Raw genomic sequence first — 23,704 nt, forward strand, 5'->3', positions numbered from 1 at the left:
CTGTCAATGTCATTGCTATATATGGAAAGTAATTAGAAGGATTTTATTTACATATTCTGTTTGTATACAATTGACCAAGAGCTAAAAACACTCACAAACTTCACTATTTCTCAACTCAGATGGTTTCAATGCATGACACAATAATTTTAAGAAATGTTATTTAATTAATTGCTTTTTTCTTATCTTTCATCTTTTACTAAAAATAGCTGCTTGCCCAACTAATTCACTTATACCATTGGCATCTGAGCATGCAGAGGCTAAATGTGATAGTATAATGAGTTTCAAATTACCCAATCCAACAGTTCTCTGCTATTAGGAGACAAAGGAATGCAAATAGGTATCATTATTCTAATGAGCCACATGCTCTGGCTTCTCTAATGCAGAGCTGAATTAACAGACATTTCTGTTATTGCTATCTGTACTCTCAAGAATTCAAACAAATGTTGAAATTAGCCCTAACTTACAGAGGAATGTTTCACAGTCTGCAGGGAAATTCTCTTAAAATAATGTCATGGCTTACATATGGAAGAAAGTTAAAGAAATCAAGGCAAATAAGAGGAAAATAACTCAATATTTTTGTTCATTTTATTTGTTGACTCATGGATTCAATATTAGATTAAGTGATGAGACATTCTTTGGATTCATGAAAACATATACAAAATAGACAGGGACACCACTTGAGTGTCAGGAAATTGATAGAAAATCACATTGTAGTGAGCAGTTAGTGTATTCAGTCATTGGGATTATGACTATGGTTTCATCAGTGACTTAGCTTGAATGTAGATGAATGTGGGTGATCTAGAACTCAGGTTTCGGGGTTACAGAGTGCCCAGTGTGCATATCTTAGTTGTGCTTATGTTGCAGGCTGTGAGGTTTTGGGAATGGTGAAGTTGTGTCTGTGTTGTGTCTGAGTTTAGACACATTAGTTAACCTTGATTACTATGCAGCAGATACTTTGCATGTGTTTGACTCTGCTAAGTGCAGGGAGCAACACTGAAACATGAATATACTCTGCTTCCAAGTTGCCCATGATAGAAACCTTAAGTAATAGGTTAACTACCTTTGCACAGCTGAAAGTCATTTGGAATTCACAACTGGGGAACCTTATCATGGAGATCACATTTTGAACACAGCTTGGATGGATTTAAATAAAAGAAGGCAGAGTGGGAGTAAGGGTGCAGCATACCCTCCAGGGGAGCAGTGGAGGAGCTGAACACTTCTAAGTGACAGGATGAGGGCCTCCCTGATGGCACAAAGGGTTAAGCGTCAGCACTATGAAGCTATTGGCAGCCACTGCAGCATGAGATTGATCCCTGGTCATGGAGGTGACCCACATGGCGCAGCAGACCTGTCCTGTCTGGCTCGGCTCGCTGCTCCCCTCAGCAGTGTTTTTCAGTAGATCCGCCTGTTCTGCTCCCCACTCTGTCTCTGGTGAACCATCTTACCTCCTGCACCTCTGGCCTTGGGCTCTTATATGCATAAATAAATAAATCTTAAAAAAAAAAAAGAGATACAGGGTGACATGACAACCCAAATAGGAAGGGCTTTAAAGTATATTTAAAAGTAGTAGGCCCATGAGAGGTGTTCATCACCTCTTATTATTAGAGAACCACAAATCAAAACAGCAGCGAGAGACACCACACACCTGTAGGAACGGTTACTCTTCAAAAGACAAGAAACATCAAGTACTGGAAAGGAGCTGGTGAGAAGGGAATCTTTATACACTGTTAGTGGGAATGCAAATTGGTGCAGCCATTATGGAAAAGAGTGTAACGACTCCTCAAAAAATTAAAAACAAACATTCTATATGATTCAGTTATCCTACTTTCTCACTGTTTACCCCCCAAATACAAAAACATTAATTCGATGGGATTTATGCCTCTTTGTGTTTATTACAGTACTGCTTACAGTAGCCAAGAAGTAGAAACAACCTAGGTGCCCACCTGTTTAAAAACGAATAAAGAAGATGTGGTATATGTGCACAATGAAATACAGTTCAGCTCTTAAAAATAAAAAAATGAAATCCTGCCATTTGAAAACAGCATGGATGGACCTGGAAGGAATTATGCATAGTGAAATAAGACAGATAGCAAATGACAGGCGCCATATCATTTCACTCCTATGTGGTATATAGAGAAAATGAATAAACAGATAAACTAATAAACTAAATGAAACAAAAATAAACTTTTGGACTATAAAACAAATTACTGGTTACCAGAAGGGAAGGGGGAAGAGAAGTGGGTAAACCTGGAAACGGGGTAACGGTATGGGGAAGGAGAGATTTGGACTCTTAGCAGTTACCTCACATAGTGTATACACATGTTGATTCTCAATGTAAACACCCCAAGCTAATATAATGTTATAATGTAATATTACTTCAGTCAAAATATTCATAGTTTTTTACACAGTACTAGGCAGAGCAGATGATGGTTGTGGGGCAATTGTTGGATGGGTCCTCACTCACTGGCTTTGCTTTTTCTTTTTTAAGATTTATTTATTTATGCATACAAGAATTGGGGTATAGGCCAGAAGTGTGGGATGTGAGAGGATTCACCAGAGACAGAGTGGGGAGCAGAACAGGTGGATCTACTGAAATATACTGCTGAGGGGAGAAGCGAGCAAGATAGGAGAGGTCCACTGCACCATGTGTGTAGCTCACTGGCCAGCCGGGAATCGAACTCATGCTACAGAGGCTGCAGACAGCTTCACAATGCTGTGCTTAACCCCTCTTGCCACCAGGGAGGCCCTGACTTTGTTTTTGACCCATGATTAGAAGGTGAATTCAAATAGGAAAATCTTTTCCTAAGACTGACTTTGACATCAAGCACAAATCCTTCTCAACATAGGACTATTATAGCTACTATTATTTAAGCACCCACTGTATATCAGATATATGTGAAACGATGAATTGATGAAATTGATGAGCACACTCTGCTCTATAGTTCCCCTGGGAGATGGGTGTTCCTTCCTCCATTTAAAGTTGGGGAAATGGAGACTTAGAGTACGAAGAAGTTACTGAAATTCTTTCCAGCATTGCATGTTAAAGTCACACTGCCGTATTTCTCTTATAGCTACTGTTAAAATTCCTGTTGCTTTTGAGAAGCCTTGTAAATAGGGGTGAGAATGCCATCACCTCCTCCTGTTCCAAACCTGCAGTGCTAGGAGAGGACAGACAGAAAGGGTCAGCCTAGGGAAAGGAGTGGTGCAGACAGTGGTGATGAATTCCCAAGTCTATGATGAGTCAAGATGGTTCAGGCCTTCTCGCCTGGCTCTGCTGATGTATGGGAGAACAACAGACATTTTCTGGAGCTCTAAATCATGACAGATGATGGCATGGCAAAATAGATGGCCTCCTTTACTGCCATCCCCAGCCGAGGAGGGATCGAATGTCACTAAGTGCCTGTGCTGAAACTGACATGAGGGGTCATTTATTCCCATCCTTAATCTGATGAGGAAGGAGGAACTCAGGATATTGAACTGATACACCACATTCCACACTACCTCTTGATGTTGTTGCTAAGGTTACCAGTCTTCATAGGGCAGTATAAAAAACAAGATCACATGAATTATTACGCATTGTAAGTAGACATTTATGCATCACATTGTGGTTCCAAGTAACTTTTATCTTGTTGAGATTATTATATTGGTCCTTAAAGCAAGGCAAGATCATTATCTGCCCCTCCCCACCCTCATAATGGAGAAGGAGGCTTAGAAAACTCATGTCGAGCAGGTGTAGGCGACAGAACCAGCCTCCTCCTCAGCAGCAGTGAGCCTTGGCTAATGTGCCTCTCAAACTCAGAGCCCAGGAATCACAACCTGAAACTGTGACACCCCCATACCCTCCGTGGAAAGTGGCCCCGAGGCCAGGAGGCAGACAGGCTGGAAGTCAGTGCCTCCAGGCTTTGTTCCAGCCCCAGTCCCTGCCCCTGTGCTTCCATCACTCCCATCTGCATCCTCATAGGCTCACACTGCAGGAGGCCTGTGCACCTTGACCTCTGTCACTCTCCAGAAGGCCTCTGTGGCTGTTGTCCACTGTCATCTGCGTCTCACCTGCTCATTGCCCCTTTCCCTTCTTACTTGAGCAGGTGCAGCGACAAGCAGACAGCTCCAGGAGCGACAGTCTCCTGGGCTCTACGCTCTCCTTAGACACATGTCTGTGTGCCTGAGCCTTCCTAACTCCAGAACTGGCCATGGTCACTGCACCCCCAGTTTTGAGCACCTGTTTTAGATTCAGGGTTCACGTTTCTAAAACCTACTCACACATCTCAAGGGCCCAGGGGCCTTGCCTACCTGTCAGTATCACAGCTCCCTGTGGACGGGAAAAGGAGTGGGAGTGTTTGGGGATGTCCTCAGCTCTCCTATAGGGGAGACATCCCAGCACAGCAGCTCTCCCCAGCACCAGGCAGGTAAGCTGGGAAAGATGCAGGACAGGTGTGCAGAGAGCAGGGACAGAAGCCCCACAGCTATCTGGGGACAGCAGGAAGCCAGAGTCCCTGTCTCACACTATCCAGGGTCTGCCCCCACTCTGGCCCTGGCAGAATCCAGAAGGGCTGGTCTGCTCAAGAGCTTCAATAGTCAGGGTCCTCTAGTATTTACATATTAGGAAAAAGATAGATGTCTCCCTGTCACCTGTGTGAACTCCGAGGACCTGAGAGTGACCACACGCCTAGAAAGCAGCTGGCCAGGTGGAGGGTACTGCCAGCCCCACACCTTCACACCCTGAGCCGCACATACCACCTCACCCCGGTGGAGAAGAGACATCCCTGCTGACGGCTCTTTTGTGTCAAGATGCAAACCATACTTCTATGTTACTTAAACCTTGAACATGGAAGGTCATGTTAATTTTTTAAAAATCTGATGAGAATACCACCTAGTGTCTACCTGCACTATCAGTTAAACGTGATGTCCTTGTAGCTCCTATTTACTGTCATGGGGCCCGCTTACCGGTATTTTGCATCATGCAGATAGGGGCTAGAACTGTGTTTCTAATTATCTTGGGTCTGACCCACCCTTGCCAAGCAGCCTTCCAATAGGGTGACACTCACATGGCCTTGCTGGCCCCAGGCACGCTATGACCAGCTGGAGTAGCTCAGGCCTGCAGGGAGCACCTGGTAAAAGATGCTGAGAATCCTGTAGGAAGTGACCCAGCTGCATGGAAAGATTCCACGGCATAGGAGCTCGCTGAGGCCAGGCCTCAGCCTGCGGGGAGTGGTGGCAGCGGCGAGGAACATGTGAGCTAGTAGTGCTGGCTCCAGTCCCATACACAGCTCTGAACCTCCACTGTAGCCCCACGGGCCCGGTGGTTCTTACTGCGACTATAAGACACGCCTCGGCCACAACCACCAGAGGGGTGGTGGAGTGTCTGCAGTTCCATGGTTCACTCTTTATTGGTACATTTAAAACATAAGAGCAGGAATTAGGGCTCAGGAAGGAAAAGCAGGGTCACTCAAGCCCTCAGTTATCGGGGTCACTGAGGGCTTTCTAAAGAGGAACTTATTCTTACCTAGTTGCGTAGAAATATTAAAATAGCTTGTTGTCAGGCGCTTACACTATGGCAGCCTAAACCCACAGGGAGACACAGCATGTCCATAATTAAAAAGATTCAATATCATAAGATGAATGTCTCCCCAACCTGTACTCTATAGGCCCAATTCAGTTCCAATATAAATCCATCAGAGCGCTTTTAATGAGGCTCGATGAGCTGATTCTAACATGTAATTGGATAAGCAGAGAGCCAAGAACCACAAGGGCCTCCTGAAGAAAAAAAAAGGGGGGCCCTATCCCCTCCAGCTCCCAGTGTCTTCTAAAGTGCCTGCAGTTATGATGGGGGAGTTTGAAACGGGGACAGAAATGGGAAGTAGAACTGAGAACTTGGCAAAGTGGAGGTGTGTGTGAGAGGGAAGCACCAGGCAGAGGCGGCCCTGCGTGTGTGAGGGGAAGGGGCTTAACCCTGGCAACCACATGGAAAAGCTGCTCTTGGCTACTTAAGTGCAAAAGTATAAGCAGAAGTCAACTCTGGGAGATTAAGGCTCTAATGTGGAAGTTCCAACTTATACAATGCACATGTAATGTGTCAGGAACTGGGAGCAGGAAGGGCCTTTGCAAGAAGATACAAAAAGATTAAAAGAAGATAAATTCTTCTACATTAAAATTAATGTTTGTCAACACAAATCCCATCATTGTTTCACCTAATTCCTGCTCTTATGTTTTAAATGTACCATTTCACCATTGCCAAGTGAAATTGGCACAAATTTGAAGGTATCAGCAAAACATGTAACAAAAAGTGTGTGTATCAGAATACATAACAAAATAGGAATCCAATGGGTTTTAAAAAATGCCCAGATCTCTCTGGCGCCACCTAGCGACCAGGAAAAAAAAAGTCACTAACACCCCATAGAACAGGAAATTTCTTAAGACTGCTTGAAAAGGGCAGAAGGCTTCTGTAGGACCCAGTGGCCAGCCAGGAAGTTATTCCACGCCAGGCCCCTTCCGACCAGCAGTCTGAGCCCACAGAGGGAGCAGGCACCCACGTCCGGGGCAGACCGGGTGCGCAGAAGAGTGTGCCTGAAACCGGAGGCGCAGGGACTGCATCCCGCTTCGCCATTTGAGAACAGGGACATTTCTTCAGTAAAAACTGCCTAAAACCAGCAGAAAGCTCCCCCAGAAGACAGAGATGGCTCCTGGAAGAGCCAGAGGGGAGCGGAGAAGTTCACCCAAGAAGGCAGTCAGTCGGAGCAACACAGTGTCCCAACGCATACGACAAATTAGAAAACAGACAGTAGGGAGTAGAAGAACCACACGCAACCTAACAACTCCTCAGGAAAGAAGCACACCACAAAAAGAAAACCACTCCCCAGATTGCAACGACAGCAACTTGGAAGAACTTCTGAGCCTTCCAGAAAGAGAATTTAAAATTGCCATGATTAAAAAAGTGATAGATCAGAAGAAGGAAATTGAGTCCCTAAAGAGGGAAGTAAAAGAAATGCAGGAGATCAAAGAATTAATGGAGGAACTAAAGAACTCCGGGAAAAGCAAGGAAAGCAGAATAGATGAAATGGAAGAACGAATAAGTTCTCTTGAAGACACAGAAATAAAAAGAACCAAAACAGAAAAAGAAAGAGAAGTACGAAGGAAAAAGAATGAAGAAAGACTTCGGGAACTATCTGACTCCATGAGGAAAGGAAATATAAGAGTTATAGGAATCCCAGAAGGAGAGGAGAGAGATGTAGGAACAGAGAAAATATTCCAGGAGATAATTGAAGAGAACTTCCCAAATGCAAAGAAGGAGCTGAAAATTGATATACAAGAAGCAAGAAGAACACCAAACTTCCACGATGAAAGGAAAAGCACAGCAAGACACATAATAGTAAAGCTCCCAAGAATCCAAGACAAGGAAAAAATAATGAAGCTGACAAGAGGGAAGAAACAGATAACGTTCAAAGGAAAACCAATCAGGCTGACATCAGACTTCTCTGAAGAAACACTACGGGCAAGGAGAGAGTGGAGGGACATAGTCAACAGACTCCAAGAAAACAGATGCCAACCAAGAATACTCTATCCCGCAAAGCTCTCTTTCCTCCATGAAGAAAGAATATGGACCTTCCCAGACAAAGAGAAACTCCGGAATTTCATTACGAATAAACCCCCACTCCAAAAAATACTACAAGGAATCCTAAAGCCAGAACCTCAGAGGGACGAATAACAACGAAAGAAGACCAAAAAAAAAAAAAAAGTTATTAAAAGAATAAATAAAATCAAAGGAAAGACAAACATAATGGCAAATACAGATGCTAACATATCAATATTAACTCTAAATGTAAATGGACTAAACTCTTCAATAAAAAGACACAGAGTTGCAGCCTGGATTAAGAAACAAAACCCAACCTTTTGCTGTCTCCAGGAAACACATTTAGCTACAAAAGATAAAAACAGGCTCAAAGTCAAAGGATGGAAAACAATCCTACAAGCAAATGGGCCAAAAAAGAAAGCAGGAACAGCTATACTTATATCAGATAAAATAGACTTCAAACTCAAAAAAATAAAAAGAGACCCCAATGGTCACTACATTATGATCAAGGGGACAATACTTCAAGAAGAAATAACACTCATTAACATATACTCACCAAACGAAAGAGCACCAAAATATATCAGACAACTGTTGTCCTCTCTGAAAACAGACATCAGAGAAAACACATACGTAGTGGGAGACTTCAACACACCACTATCAACAATGGATAGATCAACAAGACAAAAAATAAGTAAAGAAACTAAAGCTCTAAATAAGGACCTAGAGCATTTGGGCTTAACAGACATCTATAGAACACTAAACCCAAAAAAAACGGAGTACACATTTTTCTCAAGCGCACACGGATCATTCTCCAGGATCGATCACATACTGGGGCACAAGACAAACATCAACAGATACACCAAGATTGAAATCATACCAACCATCTTTTCTGACCACGAAGGCATCAAACTAGAAATAAATCATAAAAAGAAGGCAAGGAACTATCCTACCTCATGGAGATTAAAAGCCACACTACTGGAAGACCACTGGACTAACGAGGAGATCAAAGAAGAAATTAAAAAATTCTTTGAATTGAATGACAAGGAGGACACCAATATCCTAAATGTATGGGATGCAGCAAAAGCAGTAATAAGAGGAAAATATATAGCAATAGAAGCTCACATCAAAAAACAAGAAAGAACTCAAAGAAACAACCTAATCTCGAAGCTCAAAGATCTAGAAAAAGAACAACAAAAAAACCCCAAAACCAGTAGAAGAAAAGAAATAATAAAAACCAAAGCAGAAATAAATGAAATTGAAACTAAAAAAAAACAATCCAAAAGATCAATGAAACCAAGAGCTGGTTCTTTGAAAAAATAAATAAAATAGACAAACCCCTAGCCAGGCTCACAAAGGAAAAAAGGGAGAAAGCACAAATACACAGGATCATAAATGAAAGAGGAGAAATCACAACGGACACAGCAGAAATCAAAAGAATAATCAGTAACTACTATGAACAGTTATATGGAAACAAGTTCAACAATCTAGAGGAGATGGACAAATTCCTACAACTCTACAATCACCCAAAGCTAGATAAAGAAGAAATATAACACCTAAACAGACCAATTACAAGCAGCGAAATTGAAATGGTAATCAAAAACCTCCCCAAAAACAAAAGCCCAGGGCCTGATGGATTTACAAATGAATTCTACCAAACATTCAGAGACGAATTAGTGCCTATCCTTCACAAACTCTTCCAAAAAATTGAAAAGGAAGGGACAATACCAAACACGTTCTATGAAGCCAATATTACACTAATACCAAAACCGAATAAGGACAACACAAAAAAGGAAAACTACAGGCCAATCTCCCTAATGAACACTGATGCAAAAATCCTCAATAAAATTTTAGCTATCAGAATCCAACAATGTATCCATCAGATAATTCACCACGACCAAGTTGGATTCATTCCAGGGGCACAAGGATGGTTTAACATCCGAAAATCAATCAACGTTACCCAACACATCAACAAAAAGAAATATAAAAACCATATGATAATATCAATAGATGCTGAGAAAGCTTTCGACAAAGTGCAACACCCATTCATGATAAAAGCCCTTGAAATTCTTGGGATACAAGGAACATACCTCAACATCATAAAGGCCATCTATGACAAGCCAACAGCCAGTATCATTCTCAATGGTGAAAAGCTGAAAGCAATTCCATTAAGATCTGGAACAAGACAAGGATGTCCACTCTCACCACTGCTTTTCAATATAATACTGGAAGTCCTAGCCAGAGCAATAAGACAAGAGAAAGACATCCAAGGAATCCAAATAGGAAAAGAAGAAGTCAAACTATCACTATTTGCAGATGATATGATAATATACATAGAGAACCCCAAAATCTCCACAGAAAAACTAATTCAACTCATCAATCAATTCAGTAAAGTGGCAGGATACAAAATCAACACGCAAAAGTCAGTAGCCTTCCTATACACAAACAATAAATCTGAAGAAGAAGAAATCAAAAAAACCGCCCCTTTTATTATTGAAACAAAAAAAAAATCAAATATTTGGGAATAAATCTAACAAAAGAGGTAAAGGACCTATACAAAGAAAACTATAAAACACTGTTAAAAGAAATAGAAGAAGACACAAAGAAATGGAAAGACATCCCCTGCTCATGGATTGGAAGAATAAACATTATTAAAATGGCCATCCTACCAAAAGCAATATACAGATTCAATGCTATTCCAATCAAAATCTCAATGGCATTCTTCAAAGAAATAGAACAATTATTGATGAAATTCATATGGAATCACCAAAAACCCCGAATAGCCAAAGCTCTACTGAAAAAAAAAGAAGGAAATGGAGGCATCACACTCCCAGACTTCAAACTATACTACAAAGCCATAATCATCAAAACTGCATGGTATTGGAACAAGAACAGACATACAGACCAATGGAATCGAATAGAAAATCCAGAAATAAACCCACAGATTTATGGTCAACTAATCTTTGACAAAGGAGCAAAGACTATGCATTGGAGCAAAGAAAGTTTGTTCAGTAAATGGTGCTGGGAAAACTGGGTCGCTACATGCAAAAGAATGAAGCTTGACCACTACCTCACACCATACACAAAAATCAACTCAAAATGGATTAAAGAACTAGACATAAGACCTGAAACCATAAAATACATAGAAGGAAATATAGGCGACACACTACGGGATTTGCACATCAAAGACATCTTTACAGACACATCACCCAAAGCAGTGATAGTGAAGACAAAGATAAACAGCTGGGACTACATCAAATTAAAGAGCTTCTGCACAGCAAAAGAGACAATAACAAAAACAAAGAGAAACCCCACCAACTGGGAGAACATTTTTGCACCCAACACTAATGATAAAGGACTGATCACAAAAATCTGCAAAGAGCTGATGAGACTCAGCAACAACAAAGAAAATAATCCAGTCAAAAAATGGGCAGAAGAGGGCCTCCCCGGTGGCGCAGCCGTTGAGTGCTGGGTTGCGAAGCTGCCCGCGGCCTCTGCGGCGCCGGTTCGATCCCCGGCTGCTCCCCGGCCACCGGAGGAGGGTCCCACATGGCGCGCAGACCTCTCCTGCCGCCCGCTGCTCCCCTCAGCAGTGTACTTCGGTCCTTCTGCCTGCTCTGCTCCCCGCTCTGGCTCTGGTGAATTCTCTCACCCTCCCGCGCTTCTGACTGTACCCAGTGCCTGTATAAATAAATAAATAAATCTTAAAAAAAAATTTACTTATTAAAAAAAAAAAAAAAATGGGCAGAAGAGCTAAAAAGAAACTTCTCTGAAGAGGAAATGCAAATGGCCAACAGGCATATGAAAAAATGTTCAACATCACTTGTAATCAGGGAAATGCAAATCAAAACTACCATGAGATACCATCTCACACCAGTGAGAATGGCACATATTAAAAAAACTAGCAACAACAAATGTTGGCGAGGGTGTGGAGAAAAAGGAACTCTTCTGCACTGTTGGTGGGAGTGCAAACTGGTCCAACCACTATGGAGAGCTGTGTGGAGATTTCTGGACCTACTAAACATAGAGCTTCCATATGATCCAGCAATTCCACTCCTAGGTATTTACCCAAAGGACACAGAAACATCAATTCCAAAGAGCACCTGCACCCCTATGTTTATAGCAGCACTGTTTACAATAGCTAAGCTTTGGAAACAACCCAAATGCCCAAAAATAGATGACTGGATCAAGAAGATGTGGTACATATATACCATGGAATATTACTCAGCATTCAAAAAAGATAAACACATGCAATTTGCAGCAACATGGATGGCGTTGGAAGGGATCATGCTCAGCGAAATAAGCCAAAAAGAAAAAGAAAAATACCGGATGGTCTCACTCATAGCAGGAATCTAGAAAACTTAAATAAGGGACCAGGAAAATGAATATAAGAAAGTGAAAATCAAAATCAACAAAAAACTATGAACCAGAGACACTTTTTGGGGGGTGGGGGGCGGGAGGGGAAGGATTGGGGTCAGAATGGGGCGTTTGCAATTGTATGGGGGAATATAAAAATAAAATTTAATATTAAAAAAAAAAATGCCCAGATCTCATAAACAATACATAGACAAAGCCAAAAAAACGCACTTTGTTTATGACTCCTGTCCAGAAGGTAAGACTACAAAGCACTAACTCTTACCATAAAATTCAAAATATCCCCTTATGGAGAAGGAAGGTGACCCTTTGGTGAATCACACATGAAGCACCTTAATGCTTCTGGCATTTTTCTCTGTTAAGTTCGTGTTTTCTATACAAATGCTAGTTTTATTATTATTTTTTAGCTGTTAGGAATATTCCTTTGTACAAAAAGTACAAATAAGGGTAGAAATGTGGCATTTGCATGCTTAATCACGGCAGTCAATTATTGGAGACACTTCTTGTGGAGACCCCGATCCTCGTTTGGCTTGTGACACCAGACAGAACGGCAGCTCCACAGCCTCCCTGGCAGGGCAGCGGGCCAGCCCTGCCTGGTGGAGGGTCCCAGAGCCCCCCCCCCCAAGTATGCTCAGGGATACCGTCTCCCAACTTCAGCAGCTCATTTCTGGGGCTCAGTCCCATCTCCTGAGACATCTGCAGTTTTCCCACTGTGGGGCACTCTGTTCCATCTGAAATGGGAGCCGTGCTCTGCTTAAGCAGCTAGGAGCAAAGAGCCCACTAAATGCCCTGGCCGCTCCTCCTAAGTAGCAGATATCTCCAAAGGTTTATGTATTGGTGTGTTCAGGGGTACATTTGTGGGGTATATTTATGCCTGGGGTACAGGCCAGAGGTGCAGGGGGTGAGAGGATTCACCAGAGACAGAGTGGGGAGCAGAAAGGCAGATCTACTGAAATACACTGCTGAGGGGAGCAGCGGGCAAGTCAGGAGAGGTCTTCTGTGCTGTGTGGGTAGCTCCCTGGCTGGGGATCTAAGTCGTGCTGCAGTGGCTATGGATACTTCATAGTGCAGCAACTTAACCCCTTGCGCCCCCAGGGGGGCCCAGCAGATCTGTCTAGATGCCTAGGCCACTCTTCCCCAGGTGCAGGTCCTGCTGCACCCTGGCCATCCCTGTTAGCATCTGCAGCCCAGGACCCAGGACAGCACATTCCCATGTCCTTCTGTTGCAGTGGTCATGGCTCTGGTGCCCCCCCCCCATTCCTTCTTCAATTTCCCAAATTCTAGACTCTGCCCACCCTAGGAAATTGAGTGTGACGCCGATGCCATCAGGCTGCTTCGGGTGCTCTGGGGCAGTATGTTGTGGCAGTGGGCACATCATGGTAAAGGCGGCCGTAAGAAGTAGGTGCTGTCTCTACCCTGTTCTGTAGGTGGGAGAACTGTGGCACAGAGCTTAAGTGGGACATCAGACCCTCAGAGCTTGGGGAGCCCATGCAATGTGGTCTCAGCCCCTGTGGCAGTGCACACCAGGAAGCCTGACTGGTTCCTCAGCACTCACCCCTTCGGGAAAGAGTAAGACCGCAGTGATTCTGCCCTAGTCAGACCCCCGGCCTAACTTTGACTTTCCAAACTTTCCAGTCATCTCTATTCTTTTATAATAACCTGCAAATAGTTGTGTTTATCTCACTTTCTGCACCCCTCCAATCCAGATGCATACCCTAATTCCGAAGTCGTCTATGTCTGGACCAATGGCACCACCAAGTCGGTGGTGGTGGCTGAAGATGGGTCCAGGCTGAACCAGTACCACCTGATGGGGCAGACAGTGGGCACCGAGAACATCAGCACCAGCACAGGTGAGTCCCCCACATGGTGTGCCCAAGCACACCCCCTCTGGCCAACTCACCTTGGCATTGCAGGGCCTGGCTGTGGAGCTGTGCAAGCCGCTCGCTAGGCAATTTTCACATCAGGGTCCCCCCCACTCCTGCAGCTGCACAGGGAGGCACCAGCAGTGGTGGTCTTTAATGCCAGGCATTAATTTACGCACATTTGCCCCGTGCGAGCAGGGCGCTGCTTACATCACACATCCCTGCCCCAGTGCTGAGACACACAGGGAGCATCTCCACAGCAAAGGTACACAGCATTCTGCAAATACCTCATTTACCTTCTCCCTGTCCTTTTGCTTTGAAGATTTCAGAGATTTCTCCACGGCTTGGCACAGCCAAGCAGCCTAGGACGCTGAGGCCTTCCAGGAGGGAAGCAGGTGCTCACCCCCAGGCTTAGCTGGTCTGGCCTGAGCTCCAGGGTCCCCTGACACAAATGCACAGAGTGTCCAGAGGATCAGAATATGCTCCTGAGCCACAAGATGTGTCCCCCAGCGCCTCCTGGCCACAGAGGCCCACCCTGATGGTCATGCTCATTAGTCATGGCTGGGAGAGGGAAGGGACTTCCAGGGATTTCGTGGCAGAGGAGAAAAGTACCTGAAGGTAGAGCAAGCCTGAAGGCTGGGGTAGGTGTCCACAGCAGCCTGGTCAGCACTGCTGTCAGCAAGTCCGCCCCTCAGAGCAGGCAGCACACAGGCCTTCAACGCATTTCCCCTGAGCGAAGTGTCCTGTCCTGCCCTCGGACCCCACTGACCATCTTGGGAGACAGGGGGCCTAGGAGGACCCTGCTCGCCATGGGAAGGACGAGGAAGCCGGCCAGATGTGATGGAAACAAGTGAAAATGACTGGCCTGGCTGTTGCCGGGATGCTAATGGAGGCTGCTGAGGGTACAAGCTGCCTCACATAGTTCTTAAAAGACTCTTAGTGGGGTTTCTACCCCTATTTGCACTCTAAAAAGCATGGTCTTTCTTGCATTAAGATGAACTGATACTCACCCACAAGTCAAAAATAAAACAGGTTGAAAAGGACAGAAAGAGAAGGAAAAGTAGAGTCATTTCAGTCTCCACAGCACAGACAGAGGACGCTGGGTCGCCTCCTTTCGGGAGCTGAGAAGAGGCGACACTGGGACGTTATGAAGACCAGTCCATGTCACTGCCTCCTCTTCTTTGTGCCAGTCTAGTCTCTTTCTCCTGTGATGGAGTCAGCTGCTCTCACCTGCTCTCACCTGCCTGGGAGCCACGTGGAGGTGTGGCCCACCACCTGAGTGTCTCCAGGCGTGGCAGATATTTGGAGGCTTCCTTTTCTGTGAAAGGACCGATTTCACCACCTGTGTTCTCTTCTCGATGGTTCCTTCTCTCTGGAATGCATGGTGTTGAGGGAGGTCACCTCGGGACACATCCTCAGCCGGCCTTGCTAAGCTCTGGCTTTGGTTCCAACAGCTAGCGTCAAAGCTGTGTGATCAGCCTCAAAAGTCCCCACACTGTCCAGGCAACTGGCATCACAGCCCTGAATAGATGACTCCACCTGGGTAAGTGGGGGCCCAAAGCAGCTCCCCACATTTGCAGGTTAGCCTGACTCCCTGGCCACACCGTCACAGTTCAACCAAAAAACTGTCATTTTCGGATTAGCTGGATTCTCCCTCTGCTTCTCAGAGCATCTTTCCCATCTCTCCAGGGAGATACAAATTCAAGTACAAAGGAGCCTCCCCTCCATCAGCTGTCTCCCCACCCCATCGCAGCCGCCAGCGCACCCCCTTACCAGTTCACCATCAGGACAGCATCATTCTCAGCGATGAGTGGAAGGTCCCCACAGGCTTCCCACACAGCCAAGCAGACCCACAGAAGGCACTGGGCATTGCTGAGGGAATGTTCAGGATTTCAGAGTGAGGACTACAGCTTTCTACCTGGTAGGCAGTGGAAGGAAGGAGCTGCTGGGGCGCTGACCTCCAACTGGAGGCCGTTGCTCCTCAATCTCCACTGGCCAGGGGAACAAGCATGGGCCTGCCCAGGGTGGCGGCCCAGTTCCTTCCAGCCTCCTCCATGGCCAGAAACAGGGAAAAAAACTCTCCACCCACAACTGGGCTCTGTGATGTGCCAAGTTACATCTGGGGAGGCTTAATCCTGAAATCCTAATGGCTGTAGCAGCAGGGGGTGGGTGGAGAGTGGCACTGATTGTGTCCAGGGATTAGGGAAAAACACCAATCTGATTTTCCTTAGAAAAAACATCTGCCAAAAAAGACTCATCAGAGGCTGGGGTCAGCAGACTTCCTTACATAAACTGACAATTCAGAAATCCCTGCATCCACCTCTCTCCGCTCCTTCGCCAGAAGGATACCCATAAATGTCCTTGTCCAGCCAGAAGGTGTGGTGAAGCCAGGCTCCTGGGACGGCTCTCATCTGGGGCCAGAACACAGGGGAGGTAGGACTGTGTGAGCTGATGGCATGAATGCGCTTATCCGCAGGTGAATATACAATCATGACAGCCCATTTCCACCTGAAGAGGAAGATCGGGTACTTCGTCATCCAGACCTACCTTCCCTGCATCATGACAGTGATCTTGTCACAGGTGTCCTTTTGGCTGAACCGAGAATCCGTCCCAGCCAGAACCGTGTTCGGTGAGTGTCCCCAAGCTGGGTCTGGACACTGGTGCCTGGGGCTGCTTCTGACCTCAGCCAACCAACAACAGCCTCTGCTATCCTCTACCTGCGATCCTGGAAAACAAAGGTGCCAACTAATCAGGAATTCAGTGGTAGGGATTAGGGTTTAGGATGTGCTCTGAAGGAGGGCTTAGGGATATGTGTTCTTTTTGATCATTAGTTCCCTTTTGAAGCTGGTAGCCTTGTTTATTTTATTTATTTATGTATTTACTTATTTATAGATTTGAAATTGCCAGCAATCTGTCTTCTGTGGGATTTTACTGTAGTATTTTTGCAGATCTCATAAAGAACTGTTTGACATGTTATCAAGCAGTTTTCTTTGAATTTTTCTTTGAAAATTCACTCCCAAGTGGCAATCGTAGTATTTCATATGTGGTACAGCAGTCATGAATTCTGTGTGTAATATCACATATGGCAGACATGGGGAAATACTCCCTACCCCTCTGGGTTCTACTGAGGCTGAATGAAACAAATAAATTGACATCAGACAGATTAGTAGGACAAAAAGACCAAATTTAATAATATACGTAGGGAGAGTTTACATGGTTATAAATTATAAAGTAATTGGGGCAAACTGGGGGTTTATATCCTATGCTAAGGGATCTGGGGCATCAAAGAGCGGGGGTGACTTGATGTGACAAAACCTTCTCTCTAAATGCTTGCCTTGCCTTGAGGTAGGCCTCTGTGATTAGGTTGTCTGGGTATAGCCCTAAATTTAGCTGATCTGCATTCTTTACATAATGGTAACAGTTTCTCCTGAGACTCACAGAGCCTCAGCTGACGTGTGTGTGTGTGTGCGTGTGTGTGTGTGTATCACATCTTTATCCCATCATTGGTCAGTAGGCATTTAGGTAAACAGTAGAAATGGATTGAGACTGCAGGTCTAAAATCAAGGTGTTAGCAGAATTGGTTCCTTCGGAGGCTGTTAGGGAAGACTCTGTCTGTTCCAGGCCTGTCACTTCCTAGCTTCCGGTAGTTCTTGGCTCATGGCAGCATGATTCCAATAGTGACATGGCATTTCCCTGTGTGCACATCTGTGACACCCACCACATTGTATTTGATCTGCCTATAGGCCTTTTTTCCGGCTTGATTACTTCTGTAGAGGCCCTAATTAAAGTAAGATCACATTCTGAGGTGCTGGAGGTTAAGACTTTGACATGGAAATTGGGGGAGAGGACAATATAAACAGGTGCATCACACCCACACCCCATGTACACAGACACAAATTAGTGCAGACAAGACTGCAATGAGGAGGAAGGCATGGTTAACAGTGGAAGCCATTCAGGTTTGTAAGGGCCTGGCATACCTGGGTATGATTATGGGTTCTCAGTTGCCAGCTGTCAAATTTGAGGCTATTGTTAAATATTTTTAAGTCTTTAAGCTCTTGACCTACAAAGTGGGGATCATAACACACATTGAGGATGTGGCTTAGATTGGAGTCTAGCAGTTGGTAGATGTTTCCTAATCTGCCAGTCCTAAAAGGATGACCCCTTCCAAGGGACCAGCCTCACTATATGGTCACTACAGAGCTTCCCCAGAAACTGCAACAGCAGCCACAGCATCTGGCACAGCAGTCTAGAGATCACACTAATCACTCTCTGAGGGGGTGAGGGGCCACCTGGTGTCAGACATGAAGCTGGAATTGCATCCTGGCTCCTGCAAGTCTGCAGCTGGTTAATCCAATTGAAATCCAGTCTGTCTCATCAGTTGTCTCCAGCCCACTACTCGTAAGGTACATAGTTTATCTTTGCGAAATACTTCAGTCCACACTCTGTGAACTCCACTGCCCTTTCTCTGTGGGGTATTGTCAGGTGCCACCAAGAAATACCCCTCATTTGACACATCTTTGCTGAGATTGCTTACAAGCAACAGGAACATGGCTAGGGTATGTGCATAAATCAAACCCACTGTCCTCCTTGGTGACTATCATAGTCTATAGCAAAAATAGCATATTCTACAAGAATACCATATTGACAAGAAAAATAAAATAAAAATGTCAATGCTACAAATGTAGCAAAGGTTATGAAAACCATTGACAGGGAAGTCCAGCCTGGGAGTGAATGCGATCAGTTCCCATCCTGTCTTTGTCACGTTCAGAGATGTTATCCTGGGACCCATTGCCAGTACTGATCCCTCTTTCCATTCTCCACCCCCCATCCTTGACACCCACAGGGGTGACCACTGTGCTGACCATGACGACTCTCAGCATCAGTGCCCGGAACTCTCTCCCCAAAGTGGCCTACGCCACTGCCATGGACTGGTTCATCGCCGTGTGCTACGCTTTTGTCTTCTCCGCCCTCATCGAGTTTGCCACAGTCAACTACTTCACAAAACGAGGCTGGGCCTGGGATGGCAAGAAAGCCCTGGAAGCTGCCAAGATCAAGGTACTGACTTAATTTTTCTCTTTGCTCCAGAGAAAACCTGGATTCTGATTCTGCGTTGAACTATGAGGTGTGTCTCTCGCCCTTTCTCCCTCCCCACAGTGACTCCTTTCCTTTCTTACAAGGTTCTCAAAAAGACTTCCTTCCTGTTAACAGGTTTCAACTCTATTTTGAATCACCAGCTTCCTTCAAGAGAAAGGTCCAATGTTAGGTTAAAGGCTCAGGTTTACGTGTACTCACGTCCGTTAACTTTACAAAGTCCTCCTGCCTGCTTGTGGACAAAGGCTTGCTTGTCCAGTTTTGAATTGCACAGCCTATTCTTCTGCTCGCTCTATTGCCACTTTATCAAGCAGTGTGTCTTCTGCAAGGTGGCTTTAAGGTCGTGAGGGGACGTGCCATTTATTGGAAGCAGCCCATCAGCAAAACTTACCCACTTCCTCTGACAAGACGATTTGGCTCGCCTGAGCGATCCACATGACTGATTGTGGAAAGCATGACTGTTCAAAGCAATTAATCGCTGGGGTATTTAGAGGACTGTTTGAAGAAAAAAGGTTGCACAAGATTCCAAGCTGAACCATGTCCTTGGGGAGTTGAGAATTTAAAAAAAAAAAAAAAAAACATGGAATAGAAAATAAAACAGCTCATGATAAACTGCTAATTATACCAGGCTTTAGACAAACAAACAATCCTTTGTTCTGAGAGCAAGCTAAAGCTTCAGGGTAGATATAGAAATAAAACTTAATTTGCCCTTTGAAAAAGCAGCTTAAAGAATGTTCTAGAAGACTAGAATTATATATATGTCCTGGCCTTCTAACCAGAGTCACAAACCAATAGTGGCTGGCACAGGACATTCCCCTTCCGCTGAGGACACTCAGCTCTCTCATTGCAGACCCATGCTTGCCTTTTGCCTTTAACACTGCTGTTTCTTTTCCCGTGAAAAGTCAGAGGCTCTGATGTGACCTGGCCCATCTCACTTTTCCTACCTCCCAGTGCCTCAGATCCCCACCATGTCCATGTTTCAGTCATGGAAGACCCACCTGGAGTCCAGCTGAAGGGAGGAGAGAAAGACCCATTCTGGGCTCTGTCAGGGAAGAGGGAAGGGAGACGAGGGTTTGGCCAGCACAGACTCAAGTGAGGGTTTGTGTTGGGGGCGGGGGTGCAAGAGCGAGCTCACCTCAGTGGACAGTTGGTGGGGAGCTGGGAAAATGTTTATGGTGGCAGGGCATCCTCAGACACAGGATTTTTTTTTTAAGATTTATTTATTTATTTATACAAGCAGTGGGTACAGTCAGAAGCGCAGGAGGGTGAGAGAATTCACCAGAGCCAGAGCGGGGAGCAGAACAGGCAGACTGACGAAATACACTGCTGAGGGGAGCAGCGAGCGTGGCAGGCGAGGTCTGCGTGCCATTTGGGACCTTCGCCAGTGGCCGGGGATCGAACGGGTGCTGCAGAGGCTGCGGGCAGCTTTGCAGCCCAGCGATCAACCGTTGCGCCACCTGGGAAGCCCCAGACACAGGATTCTTAGCCAAAGCTCCTGGACTTGGTCATGCCAACAGAGGAAGCCATGGCAAATGTTTATGGGGGAGGAGCAGGGGCTTCTAATACCTAGTAATGTTTTGTGGGAAGGTAAATGTTTGCTATGCAGGTGGGTCTTGAATGTCCATGCACGGTGGGCTGGAGACGGCAGGTAGGAGTCTGTTGCATAAATTGAGGCAGTCAGGCTCCTGTTTGTGAGTCTAGAAGGAAAGTGAACCCAGGGTTACACAGAGAACCTTAATGTTGTTGGGTGGATTCACTATTATCATCAGCCACCATGTTCACACTCAGTCCCACTGTTGTTGCAACTTGCCGTAAGTCTGGATAGAAACCTGGAAGGAGCTGAAAGCAACATCACTGTACAACCCCAGACTAGCACTAATATTTGAGAACAAAAACGTTCCTCAGGAAGGCTTAGGGAACCAAGTGTGGTTCCCCAGAAGGTTGTGGTCTGTTAAGCCCCAAATGCTCTGTGCAACAGAAACATCTAGGCAGCTGCAGGCACTCGGGCATACGTTAGACTCTGGTGTTGAGCACAGGTAGGTGAACAGAGTGTGAGCAGGTGAGCATAACCCAACTTTTACTTAGAAGCAGAGAGTATGTGAAAAACAGGCTGTGTTCACTACCATTACTTGCTGTGCTGTCCAGAAGCAAATGGGCCAGAGTTGGGATTCAAGGTAACTTCCAGGCATGAGTACCTGTGCATGGGTGGAGGAGGAAGCAAGATTCATTGGAGGAAGAAGTTGAAGTTGACCCTGAAGGAGCCAGAACTAGAGGCTGACTGCCTGTCACCCTGCCCATGGCAGATCGATCCACCTCATTGACTTTGATGCATTTCAAAGTAAATATCACAGGAAAATAGGTTTCCAGTAAATAGTTCGACACACATATCATGGACTAGAGTTCAGAACTTCTTTACACTTTGACTCTTTTTTTAAAAAAAGATTTATTTATTTGTGCATACAAGAACTGGGGTACAGGCCAGAGATGGGGGGTTAGAGGATTCACCAGAGACAGAGGGGGGAACAGAACAGGCAGACTGACTGAAATACACTGCTGAGGGGAGCAGCAGGCGAGTCAGGAGAGGTCTGCTGCGCCATGTGGGTAGCTCCCTGACCAGGTATCTAATTTGTGCTGCAGTGGCTGCGAATAGCTTCATAGGTTGCTGTTTAACCCCTTGCACCGCCAAGGGAGGCTCTAGACTTTGATTCTTTTGAAGCAAAATGCATATACATTCAAAAGCACTCATGTTAAGGATATATTTGCTGAGTTTTGAGAAACATGTTCTGTGTTAATCCAAATTTTTATAAGATAGAGAGATTTATTAGCACATCAGAGAGCTTATCATACTCCTCTGTTCCCATTCCCACTTCGCCAATGTAACCAGTCTTCTGATTTTTCCGACTGTAAATTATTTTGCCTGTTCTGGAATTTTCCACTTAAAACTGACCATGTGGGTTATAGACTTAGGAGTCTGTGGACAACTGCCCTCTCCTAGAGCTAAGCTGATGTTTCTCTACCTCTCTTTTGAGAGGCAAACCTTTCATAGTTTTAGAAGTGAGCTGATGACTGCCTGCAAATGGACTGCCCTTACATTCTTCTGTTTTGTTTTTGTTTTTTGTTTTTTCAGAAAAAGGAGCGGGAACTCATACTAAATAAGTCGACAAATGTTTATACTACTGGGAAGATGACCCACCCCCCAAACATCCCAAAGGAGCAGACCCCTGCAGGGACCTCAAATGCATCTTCAGTCTCAGTAAAACCTCCTGAAGAGAAGACTTCTGAAAACAAAAAGACTTACAACAGCATCAGCAAGATCGACAAAATGTCCCGAATTGTATTCCCAGTCTTGTTCGGCACATTCAACTTGGTTTACTGGGCAACATATTTGAATAGGGAGCCAGTGATTAAAGGAGCTTCCTCCCCAAAGTAACTCACCGCACTCCCAGACGCCAAGAGAGCCATACGTCCAGGCAGGTGGCATCAAGGCGAGGTCAAGCTCTGAGGGACTAAAGTACCTGGGAACTGTCTTTCAGGAAATTTTTGCATGTTCCATAGTATGTACAAATAATATTGCCTCAATGTTTCTATATATAACGTCAGATGTTTCAAAGATGTCACATTGATAAAGCGAGGAACTTTCTAGAACAACCAGAGACGATGGCTCTGACACTCAGATGCTCAGTATCTTCTACTGATAGTTTACAAACAAGATAAGTATATTTTTAACTGTTCCAAGTGTTACCTAACAATGTTTTTTATACTTCAAATGTCATTTCATACAAATTTTCCCAGCGAATAAATATTTTAGGAAATGCTCCATGATTACTACTTGACCAACTCTCACAAGAAACAAAGATCACAAAGAGCACATTTTTCATTAAAAAGGAGACTGTGGGCATTTATGTACAAAATTAATTGCCTTTGATAATTCTTACTGTTCTGAAATTAGAAAAGTACTGCATGATCTTACCTTAAAAAGTAGCATAGGCAAATATTTATGCAGACAAATTGAATAACAGAAATATATGGTATGTTAGATTAACAGATAAAATATTTCCCCAAGGAAAAATTTAACTGCATAAAATTCTTTTTTTTTTTGAAAAAAATACTTATTTTTCCCCATCCCTACTCCCTCCACTAAGCAAACAATGACCAAGAAAAAAAAAAGTCGGTGTTAAAACTTGGGTGTGATGACAGTGTTAGCACGTGGCCTGTGGTTCACCTTCTGAAACCCTGACCACCTCTGGCTGCAGCTGGCGTGTAGTGCTTCTGTGGTAAGAAAATGTAATCGAGTTATTTTCCATTTTAGTTCCTTGTACGTATTTCATGATTGAATTATTGCTCTGTTAGCTTTTGTATATGAACCTTAAATGTTCATTAAAAAATAAAAAATGAACTGGTCTTGTGGATAAATGTCAACCCTTGAAAAATATTCATATTTTAGTGGACTCATTTCCTAAATAGAACATAAAGGAAACCCATCATGAAATTGCTTGGAAGAAAACCTCTTCTTTGGCAACTCTGATCCAATTCCCTCCAGTAGCATGTAGAGAGAAAACTGATTTCATGCACAGTGAGAGTAAATGGTCAAGCCAGATGTTCTTTTCTAATGCATCCTTCTCCATGGGTACAGTGGCCCATGGGTCTCTACTTAAGGGTGTCCCCAAGATGGGAGCTCAGTGTGAAAGGTGTGCAAGCTCAGTCCTTTTGCTATTGGTGAACATTGATGCAAAGCACTGCAGTTGATCTACATACAGTTGGAGAGAGTATCCAGGAACAACTTGTGTCATTAGTGGGACCCAGACTTGCATAT

At 44.6% G+C, this 23,704-nt stretch overlaps 1 protein-coding gene across 2 annotated transcripts in view; it reads left to right on the forward strand.

The window, feature by feature from the left end:
• The window catches only part of GABRA5 (gamma-aminobutyric acid type A receptor subunit alpha5), a 67,446-nt gene extending 44,152 nt beyond the window's left edge, over window positions 1-23,294 (forward strand). For both annotated transcript variants that reach the window (XM_037511452.1, XM_037511453.1), the window contains exons 8-11: window positions 13,645-13,788; window positions 16,277-16,429; window positions 18,644-18,855; window positions 22,019-23,294. In XM_037511452.1, the coding sequence (XP_037367349.1) occupies window positions 13,645-13,788; window positions 16,277-16,429; window positions 18,644-18,855; window positions 22,019-22,321 (812 nt within the window). In that variant the 3' untranslated portion in view covers window positions 22,322-23,294. The remainder of the gene's footprint in view (window positions 1-13,644; window positions 13,789-16,276; window positions 16,430-18,643; window positions 18,856-22,018) is intronic.
• The last annotated feature ends 410 nt before the right edge of the window (window positions 23,295-23,704 follow it).

This window comes from Talpa occidentalis, unplaced genomic scaffold (genome assembly GCF_014898055.3).
Source record: "Talpa occidentalis isolate TD23 unplaced genomic scaffold, MPIMG_talOcc4v2.1 talOcc4.14, whole genome shotgun sequence".
In the NCBI taxonomy this organism is placed as follows: Eukaryota; Metazoa; Chordata; class Mammalia; order Eulipotyphla; family Talpidae; genus Talpa; species Talpa occidentalis.